This window comes from Gracilinanus agilis, chromosome 5 (genome assembly GCF_016433145.1).
Source record: "Gracilinanus agilis isolate LMUSP501 chromosome 5, AgileGrace, whole genome shotgun sequence".
Taxonomy (NCBI): domain Eukaryota; kingdom Metazoa; phylum Chordata; class Mammalia; order Didelphimorphia; family Didelphidae; genus Gracilinanus; species Gracilinanus agilis.
This window is the reverse complement of record NC_058134.1, coordinates 44,456,443-44,472,113: the sequence shown is the minus strand read 5'-3', so window position 1 is coordinate 44,472,113 and position 15,671 is coordinate 44,456,443. Positions and strand designations below refer to the sequence as shown.

The window sequence follows — 15,671 nt, the reverse complement described above, 5'->3', positions numbered from 1 at the left end:
CCCTGAAAGGCTCCGGCTATGCCCAGAATTTTACTCTCTTCCTATCAGTCCTGAAATCTCCATCCATCAGTCAATCCAGAAGCTTTTACTAAATAACACTTTTTGTTGAGATACAGAGACGAGGGTGAAGCCATTCCCTGTCCTTGAGAAGTCTGAGTTTGGCTGGAGGGAGTTTAGCATGTACCAAATGGGCAGAAGAGAGCGTGGAGAGGAAGACACGAGCCCCTGCTAATCAGGAAGAGCTTCATGGAGACGGGGATGCTTGAGCAGAGTCTTGAAGCAAAGGGAGAATTCTGAGATGCAAAACTAAGAAAGGAGGGATTGCCGATGCAAAGACTCAGGAGATGAAGTGCTCTGAATGAGAGATGTTAGGTGGATGGAGTGCCTGCAAAAGAGAGCAATAAGGCAGGAGAGGTGGGCTGGAGCCAGGTCGGTAAGGCTTTAAAAGGTTGAAAAAAGAGGAGTTTGTATTTGATCCTAGAGGTAATAGGGAGCCACCAGAGTTTATTGAACAGGGGAGTGACCTGCACTTTAAGAAAAGCACTTTGGTAGCTATATGGAGGATGGACTGGAGAGAAGAGACTTGAGGCAGGGAGGCCAGTGAAGAGGCTATTGCAGTGGTCCAAGAGAAGCATGAAGAGAGACTGAACTGTAAAAGGGTGGAAGCTTCTGTGAGTAGGAGTCAGTCCTCACTAACGTAGGTGAGTCCACAAAGGTGGGAGCATTGTCTCTAGAAGTGACTGCTAAAGTGCATGAGATGCCTTTATTTACTATTAAACTTCAGGAACAGGTTGTAGGTACAGCGGGAAGAATCTATGAATTTTATCTAATAGCAAACTTCCTGAAGTTGACAGCCACAGCACGGTGTGTGCTTATTTGTGACAGTTATACCTCAGTGTAGCTTTGGATCTGTGATAGGATCAGTCTTTTCTGCACTTCTTCCAAAAGTTAATGAGGAATGTATCAAATTGTGCTTAAACTTTGCTGCTCTAACTTGGGTATCACTTTTTAATATGTGTTATTATAATATAATATATTATTATTAAATAGGTTATTATATATACAATTATGACTATGTAATGATATGTTACATATTATTATTATAACATATTGTGTTACATATGATTATTATAACATAATATATTGTGTTATATATGGTTATTATAATATCTAATATGATCTAATATGATAATATATGATATGTGTAACATATATAACCATATAATATATAAAAATATAATAAATAATATAATAATTTAAGACAAGAACAAGGACAGGTAGGTGATACAGTGGATGGAGCACTGTGCCTGGCGCTAGGAAGGCTCATCTTCCTAAGTTCAAATTTGGCCTCAGATGCTTACTAGCTTTGTGACCCTGGGCAAGTCACTTAACCCTGTTTGCCTCAGTTCTTCATCTGTAAAATGAGGGGGAGAAATAAATAGCAAACAACTCCAGTATCTTTGCCAAGAAAACCTCAAATGGGGTCGCAAAGAGTCAGATATGACTGAAAAATGAGTGAACAAAAGATATAAACAAATTCTAGTTTTTTTGAACCTTTACTTTTTGTCTTAGAAATCAATACTGTGTATTGGCTCCAAGGCAGAAGAGCAGTATGGGCTAGGCAATGGGGGTTAAGTGACTTGCCCAGGGTCACACAGCTAGGAAGTGTCCGAGGCCAGATTTGAACCCAGCACTTCCTGTCTCTAAGTCTGGCTCTCATTCCACTGAGCCATCTAGTTGCTCCCAAACAAATACTATATTTTGCAATTTGGATAGAATTCTAGTTTTATTGATTTGTTTTATATATTTTTAAAAACCTCCTACTTCAATGGAATAGGTGATGGTACTCTTTCCAGTAGTACTGATTGACAGCCACCCATCTCTTGTTTTGTGCAATGATTAAATATGTCCTTCAGTCAGTTTTTGAAAGAGGATCTGTCCGAGGAGCTGGGGACCTTCCTCTGGGTCCTTTTATCCTCATAGGTATCAATAAAACACTTGGGCTATCCATTCCATCCTTCATTCTTGCTTCATGACTTGTCCACTGCTCTTTTTTTTAAACATTCATGTCCTTGATAATCTCTTTTGCGCCATTCCTTACAATTCAGTTTTGTTAATATAGTACAGTGATTCAAGAGCCAAAGAGCACTGGACTTGGAGGGGAAGACCCAACCTCAGAAGCTAACTGACTGTGTGGCCATAGGCAAGGCACATGACCTTTTCTGCATTTTCTTCTGCAATATGACTCACTGGAAATATTTTGCATGACCGCACATTTACAATCTATATTAAAAAGTGCTTGCCTTCTCAAGGAGGGGAAGGGGAGGGAAAAAGAAAAATAAGGAACTCAAAATTTTAAAGAGATGAATGTTAAAATTTTTGTTTACATGTAATTAAGAAAAAAATTAAATGTAAAAAAAAAGACACATTACCTTTCTCAGCCCCTTTTCTTCCTCTATAAAATGGACCCACAGCTCACAGGGTTATTGTGAACATCAAACAAGAAAACATTTTAAAGGGCTGTATAAATTCTAGCTTTTATTCTTGAGACTGGGTCATTCCATAGCTGGCAGCTATAAAGGATCACTGAGAGACCCTTGGTGTTGCTTTAGTGGCAGAATGATTGACCAAAAATGGTAATTCTTGAAGAAAAGGCAAACTACGCCAGATGGGTTATGACTGGTGGAATGAAAGTCTGTCTTGGCTCAGAGAACATTTATCCTTCCCCATCACAGAATTTTGAGCTATAAGGGTCTTCTCAGAGTTCATCTAGTTCAACTCCCTCATTTGACAGCAAAGGGAAGAGAGGCCAAGAGAAGGCAAATGGTTCTCTCAGGGTTGTGCAGCCTGTTAAGCAGGACCTCTGATTCCTGATTCCATATGTGTCCACTGTACCAGGATGACAAACTAAGCAATTGAGCTAAAAGTTACAAAAGCCTCTAACTCTGCAAGAACTATGAAGTCATTGTACATAACTTGGAGCAGAGGGAGAGTCCTCTGGCCTTGTTCTATCAGTAACTTAGCCAGAGGAATGCATCATATTAGCTAACTGTCCTTTGGGAAGGCACAGTCTTCTTGACTCCAAGCAGATGAGATAAAGTTCATTTCCACAAGGGAGGGCTTAGCAAGGAGTAGGGGTGAACCTCAACAAAGGGGCCAAAGCAACACAGAGGCTTCCTGGTCATTACAATTCTGCCCAGGTTCTTCCATTACTTTATGTGCCAAAGCTTAGAGAGTTTGGATCAGGAAGGCACTCCAGAACAAAAGAAGCCTCCTTGGCCCCTGGGGCTATTGGAATTGATCTGTTAGTTTTGATTTTTTTTTTCATCTCCTTCTGTCATGGAAACACAAGGAGACCAAAGGGTAGAGTATTTGGTCCAATGGTGAATTTTCTTCTTCAGCCCAAAGGACATGCCTCAGGAACATACTGTCATCCCATGCAATTGAGCATAAACTACATCACCACTTTTTTCTGTGGCAGGTCTTGATCAGATCTCTTTTATAGGAGATTCCTATCACAGAGGATTATTGGGTTAGTCTTGGGACCAGTCCCCTTGATGAGACCATAATTTGTTTCCATTAAATTTTGAGCATTCCCATCCAAAGAGGCAATTTAGGTTCAATGTTAAGGAAAAAACTTGACAATTAGAGCTGCCCAAAAGTGAGATGGACTGCCTCAAAAAGTGATGGGTCCCTCCCTTACTGGATCTCTTCAAGGAAAGGTTGGATTACCACTTAGGTATGTTAGAGTAGAAATTCCTTTCATGTGTGGACTGGATTGGTTGGCCATTGAGTTGAGGTTGGCCATCCTGTCCAACTCTCAAATTTTGCAGGGCAAAAAAAAAAAAAAAACACACACACACACACAAAACCCACCTTTTTAATATTAAAAAAGATTTTTTTTTAGAATACTTTTCCATGGTTACATGATTCATGTTCTTTCTCTCCCCCCCAAACCTCTCCCTCCTCCCCATAGCTGACACACTATTCCACTGGGTTTTACATGTATCATTGATCAAGACCTGTTTCCATATTTTTGATAGTTGCACTGGGGTGGTCGTTTAGCATCTACATCCCAAATCATGTCCTCATCAACCCATGTGATCAAGCAGTTGTCTTTCTATTGTGTTTCTATTCCCACAGTTCTTTCTCTGGATGTAGATAGTGTTCTTTCCCATAAATCACTCAGAATTGTTCTGGGTCATTGCACTGCTGCTAATAGAGAAGTTCATTATATTGGATTGTACTACAGTGTATCTGTCTCTGTGTATAAGGTTCTTCTGGTTCTGCTCCTTTCACTCTGCATCAATTCCTGGAGGTCATTCCAGTTCACATGGAATTCCTCCAGTTCATTATTCCTTTGAGCACAGTAGTATTCCATCACCAGCATATACCACAATTTGTTCAGCCATTTCCCAATTGAACGGCATCCCCTCATTTTCCAACTTTTTGCCACCACAAAGAGCACAGTTATAAATATTTTTGTACAGGTCTTGTTACCTATGATCTCTTTGGGGTATAAACCCAGCACTGGTATGGCTGGATCAAAGGGAAGACAGTCTTTTAAAGCCCTTTCAAAACCCCACCTTTTTAACCAGCCATTAGGATAAAGAACAATGAACAAATTGATGAAATTGCTTCTGATTACACCGAAAACAAGTTACAGTATTGTAAAAATTATGATAACCTCAATAACTGTCAAGAAAAACAATTAAATAACTATATCCTGTGGTCCAATAGCTCAAGGTCTGCTGTCTCATGGACTATATTTGATCTTTGGGGACTTATTACAAAATCATATTTCTTTGGCTCATGCCCTCACCCAAAGTTTCTCCCTTGGCAACCTCGGAATTTGGCCCATGCCAGGCTCTCTAGGGATTTAGTAAAAAGGGCCTTTGGATCCAATTAATTATAGTTTAAGTTATAGGATGCTCTTTATGCAAACAAACTCCAAAAAGCATTCACAGTCGCCATAAATAATCATTATAATTTTCCCTTCCTCCAATGCTATAGAATCTGTGATGAGGCTCCCCTTACATCCCATTCTCCCAAGAGACCTATATCCATTGATCAATAACACTAGACTAGCCTATAATTTGAACTTTCTCAAGAGGGGAATGAATTTGTGGTGAACTGGAAGTCCATCAGTCAATCTAACATTTACGGAGCACCCAATATGTGCCAGGCACTGTGCTAAACACTGGATCCAAATAAGACTAAAACCCTCAAAAACCAGTCCCTACCCTCGAGGAGCTCACTCACAATCTAAGGGAGACAAATATATAAGAACAACTCATATACAGGATGAGCAGGAAATAATTAACAGAGGGAGGGACTAACTGGTTGCATCATCTGATCAAACATCATTTAGAGGTTCAAGAAACACTAAGTCCTAGACATGAATTTAGAACAAGAAGGAATTTCAGATGTCTTCTAGTCTCCTCATTTTAGAGATGAGGAAATAGAGATCTAGAGAAATTCAGTGACTTGCTCAAGACCTTATAGATAGTAAGTAGTAGGTCCACAATTTGAATCCAGAGCTTCTGAGTCCACATTTGGCATTCTTTCCATTGACATGAAGAAACAGCAAAGAGAATGGTAGAGCTGAAAGGGCTCCCAGTGCCCATCTTTTCCTCATTTTATTAATAAATACCTCCTCAGGGCACTTAAAAGCTCATATTCCTTATTTATTTATATTTTGTAGTCCTAGAAATAAGGAATTCTTGCTTTGCTCCAAAGAGAAGGGTTGCTGGTGCACAATTTCTTTGGCGTGGCTGGGCTTCATGAGTCCCAGATCTTAGTCTATTTTGCAGTCCTCTTTTTCCCCAGTCTTTCAAATGGAATGCAAACAGCCAGAGTCTGGAAGGGTTTCTTGGATGGAGAGGTTTTGATTACAGCTGCCTTAAGAAGTCTAGCTCTGTGCAGCTCACTGCCATTCCATCCCATCCCACACTAGAAGGAGGAACAGCAACATGGAGCTCCAAGGAACCTATCTCTTCCTGTGTTTCTTCGTTCTTTTCCCCTGGACCAGCACGGAGCCACCCACCCCCAAAGTTAAAAAAGCAGCCAATGCCAAGAAAGGTAAGGAAGGGTCTTCCATGCCCTCTCTCCCAGGAAGAGGAATTAGCAACTGAGCATGGAGCCTCCCCCTTTGCCCTTTAATGCTGATTTCCTTTTCTTAATTAATTATAGATGTTTTGTCCATTTGGCTTCTTAGCTGAGCCATAAAGCAAGCGAGGGAAAAATTTCTGAGCTATGGAAGAGGGGAATTTCTGGCATAGTGGATTCTAGAAAATGTACAACATAGGAGGCAGCTGAGTGACAGCTTGGCATCAAGTTCTAGTAGATCTGGGTTCAAATCCTGGTTTTTTTTGTGGGACACTTTTCCTGGTCCCTTCCTTACTTCCCCACCTTCTTAGATCAGATTGCCTTCCTTCTGAGATGCCCTCCCGTTTGTACCCCACGTACATAGTTATTGTATGTTGTCTCCCCTATTAGAATATAAGCTCCTCGAGGGTCGAGTCTAATTTTGTCTTCCTTTGTCGCCCTGATGATTACATAGTAAATGCTTGTTGACTGACCACTGACACGTACTGGCTTGTGTCTGTAGTCATGAACCCCTCAGAGCCTCAGACAACTGTCTAAGAGGATGAGTTACTCCTCTAAGATTTCAGTGGATTCCCAAGTTTAGGCTGCATCCCTTAAAAAACAAGAAGCAGAGCCAACCGAAACCCATCGTCCCCTACTCTATGTTTACAATAACTCACATAGATCCAGAAGGGCATAATTCTTGAAATTCACGTAAAAAGAAACTTTTGGTCTCTCTCTTGCCTTTTTTGTGGTTTGGGGAGGTCGGCTGCTTTTTCTCCCCTGGTTTGACATTTGGTGAGGCTTTTCTGAAGACAGTGATAGTATTGGAAAAGAGAGGGGAATTTTCTTCTTGGGATCTCTTGGAAGGAAGACAATCTCCCTAAGAGTGGTTTCAATTGGCCGCAGCTCCCCCCTATTCCCTCAGCTGTCGTTTGGGATGCTTTGGCTGAGAATTAGGGCTCTCTCCCTCCAGCTCCACAGCCGACTTCATCTGGCCTGGGGCCATCCCAATCTTCTGTTTGTGGCAACATCAGCTCAGTGCCATGGAAATGAACTGAAGTTACCAACTAGGGCGCCAGCCAGGGGAATCTGAGCAGGGGGAGGGTGGGGTCTTCTCCTGCCCAGAAAAATGCCAGCCATGACGACAAGTGACCATGAGGGAGTGATAGGAGGAGATGGGTGGAAAAGGACACATACAAAGAAAGAGAAGGGAAGAAGAGGGTGTTTGCAAATGGACTGCCTTTCTCTGGACCTCGGTGTCTCCATCTGGAAAAGATAGCACTTGGCCCGGATGGCTCTGACTCAACATTGTCTGCTCGCATCTTTATTATAACATATTTATAGAAATAGCCCTTTATGGGTCTCAAAGTTCACTTGTGTCTGTTTTGCCATCTTTTCTGTTTCTGAGGCTGCCAGGGGAGTTGGCTATCCTCCCTTCCCCCAAAGTAGAACCATTGTTTGATTTTCATTCAGCTAAATAATGTCCATTAAGCACTTACTATGTGCTAGGCACTGGGCTAAGTGCTATGGACCCAAAGAACAGAATATATTCCCTGTCCTCAGGGAGTCCAATGAGCAGCTTTTAAGGCAACAAAGGAAGCAGAAGTTGGAATAATAATAATGGCTGGCATTTATTTACATGTAGTGCTTTTTTAAACTCTTACCTTCCATCTTGGAATTAATACTAAATATTGGTTCCAAGGCAGAAGAGAGGTAAAAGCTAGGCAAAAGTGACTTGCCCAGGGTCATACAACAAGGAAATATCTGAGGTCATATTTGAACCCAAACCCTTTAGTCCCCAGGCCTGGCTATCTATCTATGAAGCCACCTACCTGTTCCCATATTTACTCTTGATATATTTATTTGTAGCCAGTGGTGCAGCGGATAGAGTGCTGGACTTGGAATCAGGAAGACTCATCTTCCTGAATTCAAATCTGGCCTCCAGACACTAACAGGTGATGCTGGGCAAGTTATGTCACCCTGTTGGCCTCAGTTTCCTCATCTGTAACATGAGCTGGAGAAGGAAATAGTAAACCACTGCAGTATCTCTGCCAAGAAAATCTCAAATGAAGTCACAACGAGTTGGACATTAATGAACAACAAAAACATTTATTTGCATTCAAGTTGGTCCCTTCCAGGAGAATATAAACTATTTGAGGGCAAGAATTTTTTTTTTTGTCATTATATCCCAAAGACCTACTACAGGCACTCAATAAATGCTTGCTAAATTGAATTCTTATCTCCATTTTACAGATGGGGAAACCGAAGCTCTTTGAGGCTAAGTGAAAAAAAAACATTAAAAAAACCCAATTATTAAGTGTTTACTATGTGCCAAGCTCTAGAGCAGCATTGGCAAACCTTTTAGAGATTATGTGCCCAAATTGTACTTTCAAGATGCCTGTGAGCCCCTCACATTACTACAGACAGCAGAGGGAGGAAGTGTTTGCATTGGGTGGCTGGACAGATGGGCAGGATATGCATAAAATGTCCTCAGGCTTGGTAGAGAAGGGGAATGGAACAGCTCCCCCAGTGCCACCATGCATGCCGCATCTTTGCCAACTTGGCTCTAGAGATACAAATACAAAAGCAAAACCAGCTCCTGTCTTCCACCACTAAGTTTCCATCTGTACATAGCTCACAAGGATCTTGTATTTCCATGTTGTCCTCCCATTAGAATATATTTTAGAATTAGAAGTTTAGAAATTATTAGAATATGTCTCCTTGATAATACATGGATAACCCAGATCAAATTGCTTATCCTCTCTGGGATGGGAGGGAAGGGAGGGACAGAGACAATTTGGATCTTTAACTTCAGAAAATGCATGTTGAAAATTGTTATTACATGTAATTGAGAAAATAAAATATCTTTTTTTAAAGGGAAAAAAAGAATCTAAGTCTCTAAGTTGCAGGGACTTTTGTTTGTTTTCATATTTTGTATCTCTCCAGCCCTTAGAGTGGTGCCTGACACAGAGAAAGCACTTCATACATGCTTGGGGACTGGGTCCAATTGGGGTTCTAGTGGGGAGGCATCTATGTAGGAGAATGGTGGTTGGAGAGAGGTGGCTCAGAAGGAACAGAAATGGTGAGCGGGTCATAGAGGGGCGGAGGGACACACTCCATCTGGGAATGGTAGCAGAGTTGATTTTCTCATGGTTCATGGTTCCAGACCTGGAGAAGGACGGGGAAGGGTAAGCCTAGAAGGGCAAATGAGTAGATGGCAATTATACCATGTAGAAAGCAGTCCAAGAAGAGGGAGCCTTGCCTACAGTCCCACAGCTAGTAAGTGCCTCAGGTGGGCTGTAAATCAAGATCTCTCCCCATTCCTAGAGAGTCTAGAGGGTCTAGCACTCCTCTCCTTAGAGGCTGCTGCCTAGAAGGAAAAGGGAGGGAGCCCTGAGCAGGGCAACCCAGAGAAAGAAGTCTCCTCGCTTAGCTGCTGAGAGGTCTTCCAGGTGGAGGAAGAAGCAAGGGGTCAGTGTAAGGCTGGAGCTTTGGCAACGATGCCTAGAAACTGAGTCAGGGGCAGGAGAACCTCATTCCTAGTGCTGACAACTGATTAGTCCTAGCAGAGCCTGAGGACCATGAGATGGGCTGTGAGAGCCACCTACTGCCCTGTTGGAGAATCTGGCCCTGAAGCTCCATCTTCCCAGCTTCGTGGCCATGGAGACCCAAGCTGCTATCCTGTGTTGACTTGCCCAGAATGTCACTGGCGTGGAGAGAAGGGCACCAGCGCCCAGGAGAGTGCAAGGTTCAGTGACTTGTCTCCGGAGAGCAGGGCTGTAATGAATAACATTTTATCTAGTGCACGTAAAATGAAACACACCTTCATTTCCTTTTGGGGAGGGGAGACTCCATATTATCAAATTTCATCTTATTTAATTCTCATAACAACCCTATGAAGGAGATGCTCTTCATATCCCCATTTTATAGAGGAAGAAACTGAGGCTGAGAGCACATCCAGGGTCACACAGTTAGTAAATAAATGTCTGAGGCTGGATTTAAACTTAAACCTTCCTGATTTTACATCCAACTCTTTATCCACGTAACCACCTAACTGCCATTTAAAGTCATCATTCTCGCTCTTTTGGTCCCTGACTCTCTCTCTGTTCTTGATAGCGAGGGGTCAGCTTCAGATGTTCCTGAGACCTCAAGTCCTGTCCATTCCTTCTACCATTCAGCACCCTGGGACAGAGTCCTGGTCACACACCCCGAGTGAGAGCTCTCCAAATGCATTCTGCTCTCCAGGCGGAGCCAAGGGAGAGGAGAAGCAAAAGAGTTTCAGAGACATTCTCAAGAGCATTAAAAAAAAAAAAAACCCAAACCTTGAGATTGCTACATGTGGCAAAACACTCAGAGTGTCTTGGAGTTGGAAGATGTGGATCTAAATTCTAGTTCTAATATTTGCTGTCTGGGTGACTCCCATCAGGGCACTTGTTTCCCTTCTCTGAGGCTCATCTGTAAAATGGGAGAGGGGGCTGGATTTACCTAACACAAGAAGAATGGAAAGCCATGGTTCTGTCTTCACCTGAGCCTGTCCAGCAAAGGCTGGAGGACCACCTGCGGGAGATGCCCTAGATGGGATTTGTCGCTAGACATGGGTGGGACCCGCTGCACCCTGAGGTCCTTTGTCAGTGACAGTCTCCAAGGTTCCTCCCAGATCAGAATTCTATAGTCATCTGTAGCGTGATTGGAGACAACAGGTCAGGAGTGCTGGATGTGGAGGCCACTGTGATGGGGTGAACAAAACATCAGAGTAAGCCAGTTAGTTCCAAAATCCATATGGAGAAACATCTGTGCAAAGTATGGGTAGAACTGCCAATTCCTGATTAGCCTTATTTGTTATTTAACAAGGTAATTAGAGGGCAGCTAAGTGGCTCAGTGGATTGAGAGTCAGGTTTGGGTTCAAATTTAGCCTCAGTCACATCTTAGCTGTGCAACCTTGGGAGAGTCACTTAACCCCTTTACTGCTCTTCTGCTTTGGACCCAATAAGATCTGGGACAAACCTAGGTGAGAGACCCATCATCTGTCCAACCACAGTCCCCAAGGCCATTTGGGGGCCATGTTTGAAGCTAAAGACGAGGAAGGTCCTTCTGCGCCTACAACTCCCAACCCCAATTTGACACACAGACAAGCTCTCAGAAATAGGTTACTTGGTTTTTCTGGAGTAGGAAAATAGCAAAGGATTCTGGTAGGATGCAAACCATTCACATTTCCACTAACCTATGCAACCATACTGATCCCAAATTGGAAGAGAAGGAGAGGGGGAAGCTGGAGGGATCATTAAGTGAGGAAGGAATGAGCAGGAAGGAATGAGCAGGGTGGTGGCATTTGTATTATTTCCCCCCAGACCCGCCATAGCTGGCACAGAGTGGAGAGGAGATTCTCCCATCCTTGCTAAGCTCTGAAGTTGTTATCTCTTGACTTGTTCCTCAGAGGTTGTGAATGCCAAGGTCATAGAAGAGATCAAGAGCCGACTGGACAGCCTGACCCAGGACATAACTTTGTTGAAGGAGCAGCAGGCCCTCCAGACAAGTAAGAGGGTCCCCCTGGGAGGGGACAGTGACCCCCTCCTCAGTTCACACTCTTTCCATGGAAACAGGATGGAGGCTAAGCAGATAGGTGCTTGGCCAGGCAACAACAGTCCTGAGGATGAACCAACTGGAAAGAGGCATGCTAGAGAAGGCAGACAGGAGTGGCTGTACTTGGCTGGCCCCGTAGCCAAATGCATTGGGCACAGGTGAAGTCACTCTTTCCAGGCCTGATTTTTTCCTCAGATACTTTATAGCTAAAATAACTCCTGTGCGTTTTCCCCTTACTAGTTGGGGCTGGGCACAAAGTAGGAATGCCAGCTGGCTGGTGGCTGGCCAGCTTGGCCAGGATTTTATCACAGGAGTCAGTTGTTTCTTACTGACATGTCACACTATGGCTATAAAAAAAAAAAAAAAAAGTTTTATTGCTGGCAACCCTAGCAAGGGTGGAGCTAGAGATAGTGCGTGGTGTCCTGCTAACAGGAGCTCTGAGGAAATAATGCTGAGATGGGCCTCCAGAGAACACAGCGACATCCTTGTAGATACCTCAAGAGGCTTCCAGGCTAGACGAATCCAAGGAAGATGGACCCAAGCAGCCGTGTTTGCTGGAGAGAGGAACGGGTCAGAAAACCTGATTCTAGGCCTGACTTTGTTACTAACCCCTTGTGCTCATGTGGCCTTATTCACGAGCATTTGGAGTCTTGGAAGGGAAAAGATTCAGGGGGCCCAGGAAGACACAAAGCAACTGGTAGTTCTAAATGGGGGCGGCGGGGAGAGCCAAAGGAAGGGGATGTTGGCCAATGGATACCGCTGGGTCTTAGCTGCTGGGTAGCAGAGATCAGATGCTGGAACCTCAGATCTTGGTAGGAGGAAGTGAGGCATTTATGCTTCTTAGGACAGGTTGCCATCTATGGGCTTCCCACACCCACCTTCCCCAAGATCTCAGTGTCTTTTTAATTTGTGAGTGATCTCTGTGGGATGGGGAGAGGTATCTGCCACTTCCGCTACCCAATAGTCCAGGGAGATAAAAGAGGGAATACACTTCTACAGAGAGAGGAGGTTTCTCTTTCAGGAACCTCTGGCTGAAAAAAAATGACTTCTATTTCTCCTTCTCCCTATGTCTGAGTCCTCCCACTCTTGGTTCCCTCCATCCCTCTTGGTAAGGGCCCTTCTCTTCATCTCCCCTCACCCAATAGCTGTCCTACAGGTGCACAGAACAAAGAATTCTATAGCAAATTTAGATATTTTACTAATTAATAATAATTAATATTTTATGAATTAGTAATTAGTAGTCACTAATTAACATTAAATAATAATATTAAATAATAATTTACTAATTAAAAATAATTTACTAATTAATAATAAAAATTGGTATAATTTGGGTTGAGGAGCCTTGAACTAGGTCGTGTCTAAGCTATTAATGGGGAGTGTGATACAGAGAATGTGATACTATCTATAGATCAGCTATCTCCATTTACCAACTTATATACTCACCTACTACCTGCCCACCTCTCTTTAGAACCCATTTAGGTCTTCAGGGAGATCACAGATTTAAGAGGATCTCAGAGCTGAAAGGGGTCTCAGGGATGATCTAAATCCAATCTATACCAGACCAAGAATCCCCACTAAAATACTCACCAGAAGATCTCTAGTGAAGAAGAAACAATTCCATTTTTTGGCAAGTCTTTTTGGTCAGGAAATGTTGGCCTAAAAGCCATCTGCCCTCTTGCAACTTCTGCTCATTCTACTCATGAACTACCCAGTTCAACCCTTTGGATTAAGCTGAACAAATCCAGTCTCTCTCCCACGTGCCAATCCTTCAGATACTTAAAGAGAGCGGGCGTGTCCCCTAGGTTCCCCCTCCAGATAATCTGTTATCTAAATAACCCAAGGATGCCTTGCACAGACATAGCAGGCACGAGACAAATATTTGTTAAGTGAAGGAATGAAGTCAGTCCGGCTTGCTGGGTGGGATGGATTCTGTTGATTTGAGGTCCCTGAGATTTCCTTCTTTTCCCCCCCTAGTTTGCCTAAAGGGTGCCAAGATCCATCTGAAGTGCTTTCTGGCCTTCTCTCAGGCCAAGACCTACCACGAAGCGAGCGAAGAGTGCATCTCTCTTGGGGGCACCCTCAGCACCCCACAGAATGCGGATGAGAACGACTCTCTCTATGAGTATTTACGCAGGGGCATAGGCACCGAGGCAGAGATCTGGCTCGGGCTCAATGACATGGCGACCGAAGGCAACTGGGTGGACATGACAGGCAGCAAAATCAGCTACAAGAACTGGGAGACGGAGATCACCACCCAGCCGGATGGTGGGAAGGTGGAAAACTGCGCCGCCATGTCCGGAGTGGCTGTGGGCAAGTGGTTTGACAAGAGGTGCAAAGAGCGGCTGCCCTTCATCTGCCAGTTTATGATTGTGTAGCTTCCTGGCACGTAGTGAGGGCAGGGGAAGAATGCAGTGGAGGGAAGAAAAGACATGATGACACGAATGCTGCTAAAATAGGCCTTGGCTAGCATGCTCAGCACCGAGGAGACTCTCTAGCCTCTGTAGATGATCTGTTTGCAAATAAATTCACTGCAGCTTGGAAAACACATGGTTTGGTCTGTGCCTGGGTCTGGTGAGTGGGGAGGCCACCTTCTAAAGGGGTGGAAAGGATGCCCACTCCCCTGAGTGACAGAAGTCTCGAGGCAGACTAACTAGGTGCAGTGGCCATAGACTCTGAACCCAGATGCAGGTTTGCAGGCCAGACAAAGTCTGTTCTTTTTCAAAATATAATTAAAAGTTCTCTCTGGACTTTTTCTACCGTGTCCCTGCCCAGGGACCTTCTATTCTCCCCTGCCCCCCCTCCCCGCACTTTCAGCTTCTTTCTGTCATTTGTTATTCCACATTAGACTTAAGCTCCTTGAGGGCAGGAATGGACTTTCTGCTTATATTTGTATTCCCAGCCCTGAGTCCGGTGCCTGGCACATAATAAATGCTTAATAAATGCTTGTTGAATTGACTTTCTTTTCTTAATATTGGGAGTCAATCCTGGGAACTCTAAGATGTCTGGCTACCGTTAGCACAAAGCACAGGATAGATAGTATAGTGGGAGGGTGGGTACTAAAGGGATATTTTGAATTACACATTTTTTATAGATACTGTGAAGGGGATTAGAAAGTAGGTGGAATAAACTTGTACTGGAGGGGCAGCTAGGTGGCTCAGTGGATAGAGAGCCAGGCCTGGAGATGGGAGGTCCTAGGTTCAAATTTGGCTTCAGACACATCCTAGCTGTGTGACTCTGGGCAAGTCACTTAACTCCCAATGCCTAGCCCTTTACCACTCTTCTGCCTGGGAACATATTTAGTATCAATTCTAACAGAAGGTAAAGGTTGAAAAAACAATTTGTCCTGAAGAACCACCAACAAACCTTATATAAATGTCAGGTGGAGAAGGAGGAGAAAGGGAGGGAAGAAAAGCTATGTATATGTATATTTGAATTTTTTTTAAATCTTGGAATAATCTGGTAAGTCTGATGCAATTAGAAATTTATTTAATTTTTTTCTTTTCTTCTGATAGCTGAACCCCTGGAAAGCGAACTGCAGAGAAAGGGGCCCCGCTGTATAGGCGTTCATGTCCCCCTTGAGGCTTAGCATGGTGGGTTGCAGAGAGTGAGCACCCAATAACTGTCTGATTTGGGGATTCTCCATAGGCTTTAGACCTGCGTCATGAATGAAGATGGCGCCCTTCGAGTGACTGGGAGGGTAGGAAGTGTGCAGCCAGAGCCTCACTTAGTGCTTCTTTCGGTGTATAAATGGGAAACCAGTAAAGACGCAGCCAATGTCTTCTTAAAACTCATGATGTCTATCCATTAGGCCTCTGAATCATGTCATCAAAATAAAATCCGTTCCGCCCTCAAATGGAGCTGCTTGCACTAACATCTCATCCACAGAAGATGGCAATGTTGTCGTTTGAATTATTTCCCATTCCTCCCTCTACCTCCAGTTATTCTTAAGTTTGAGTAAAGCTTTCTCACTTTTATAATGATTTAAAACAAAACAAAAACAA

General features: G+C 43.6%; 1 protein-coding gene across 1 annotated transcript; it reads left to right on the top strand.

Annotated features, from left to right (window-relative positions):
- Window positions 1-5,862: 5,862 nt before the first annotated feature.
- CLEC3B (C-type lectin domain family 3 member B) lies at window positions 5,863-14,581 on the top strand. The gene is made up of 3 exons (XM_044678243.1): window positions 5,863-6,081; window positions 11,525-11,623; window positions 13,645-14,581. The coding sequence occupies exons 1-3, from the start codon at window positions 5,973-5,975 to the stop codon at window positions 14,043-14,045; spliced, it is 609 nt and encodes a 202-aa protein (XP_044534178.1). The 5' UTR covers window positions 5,863-5,972; the 3' UTR covers window positions 14,046-14,581.
- The last annotated feature ends 1,090 nt before the right edge of the window (window positions 14,582-15,671 follow it).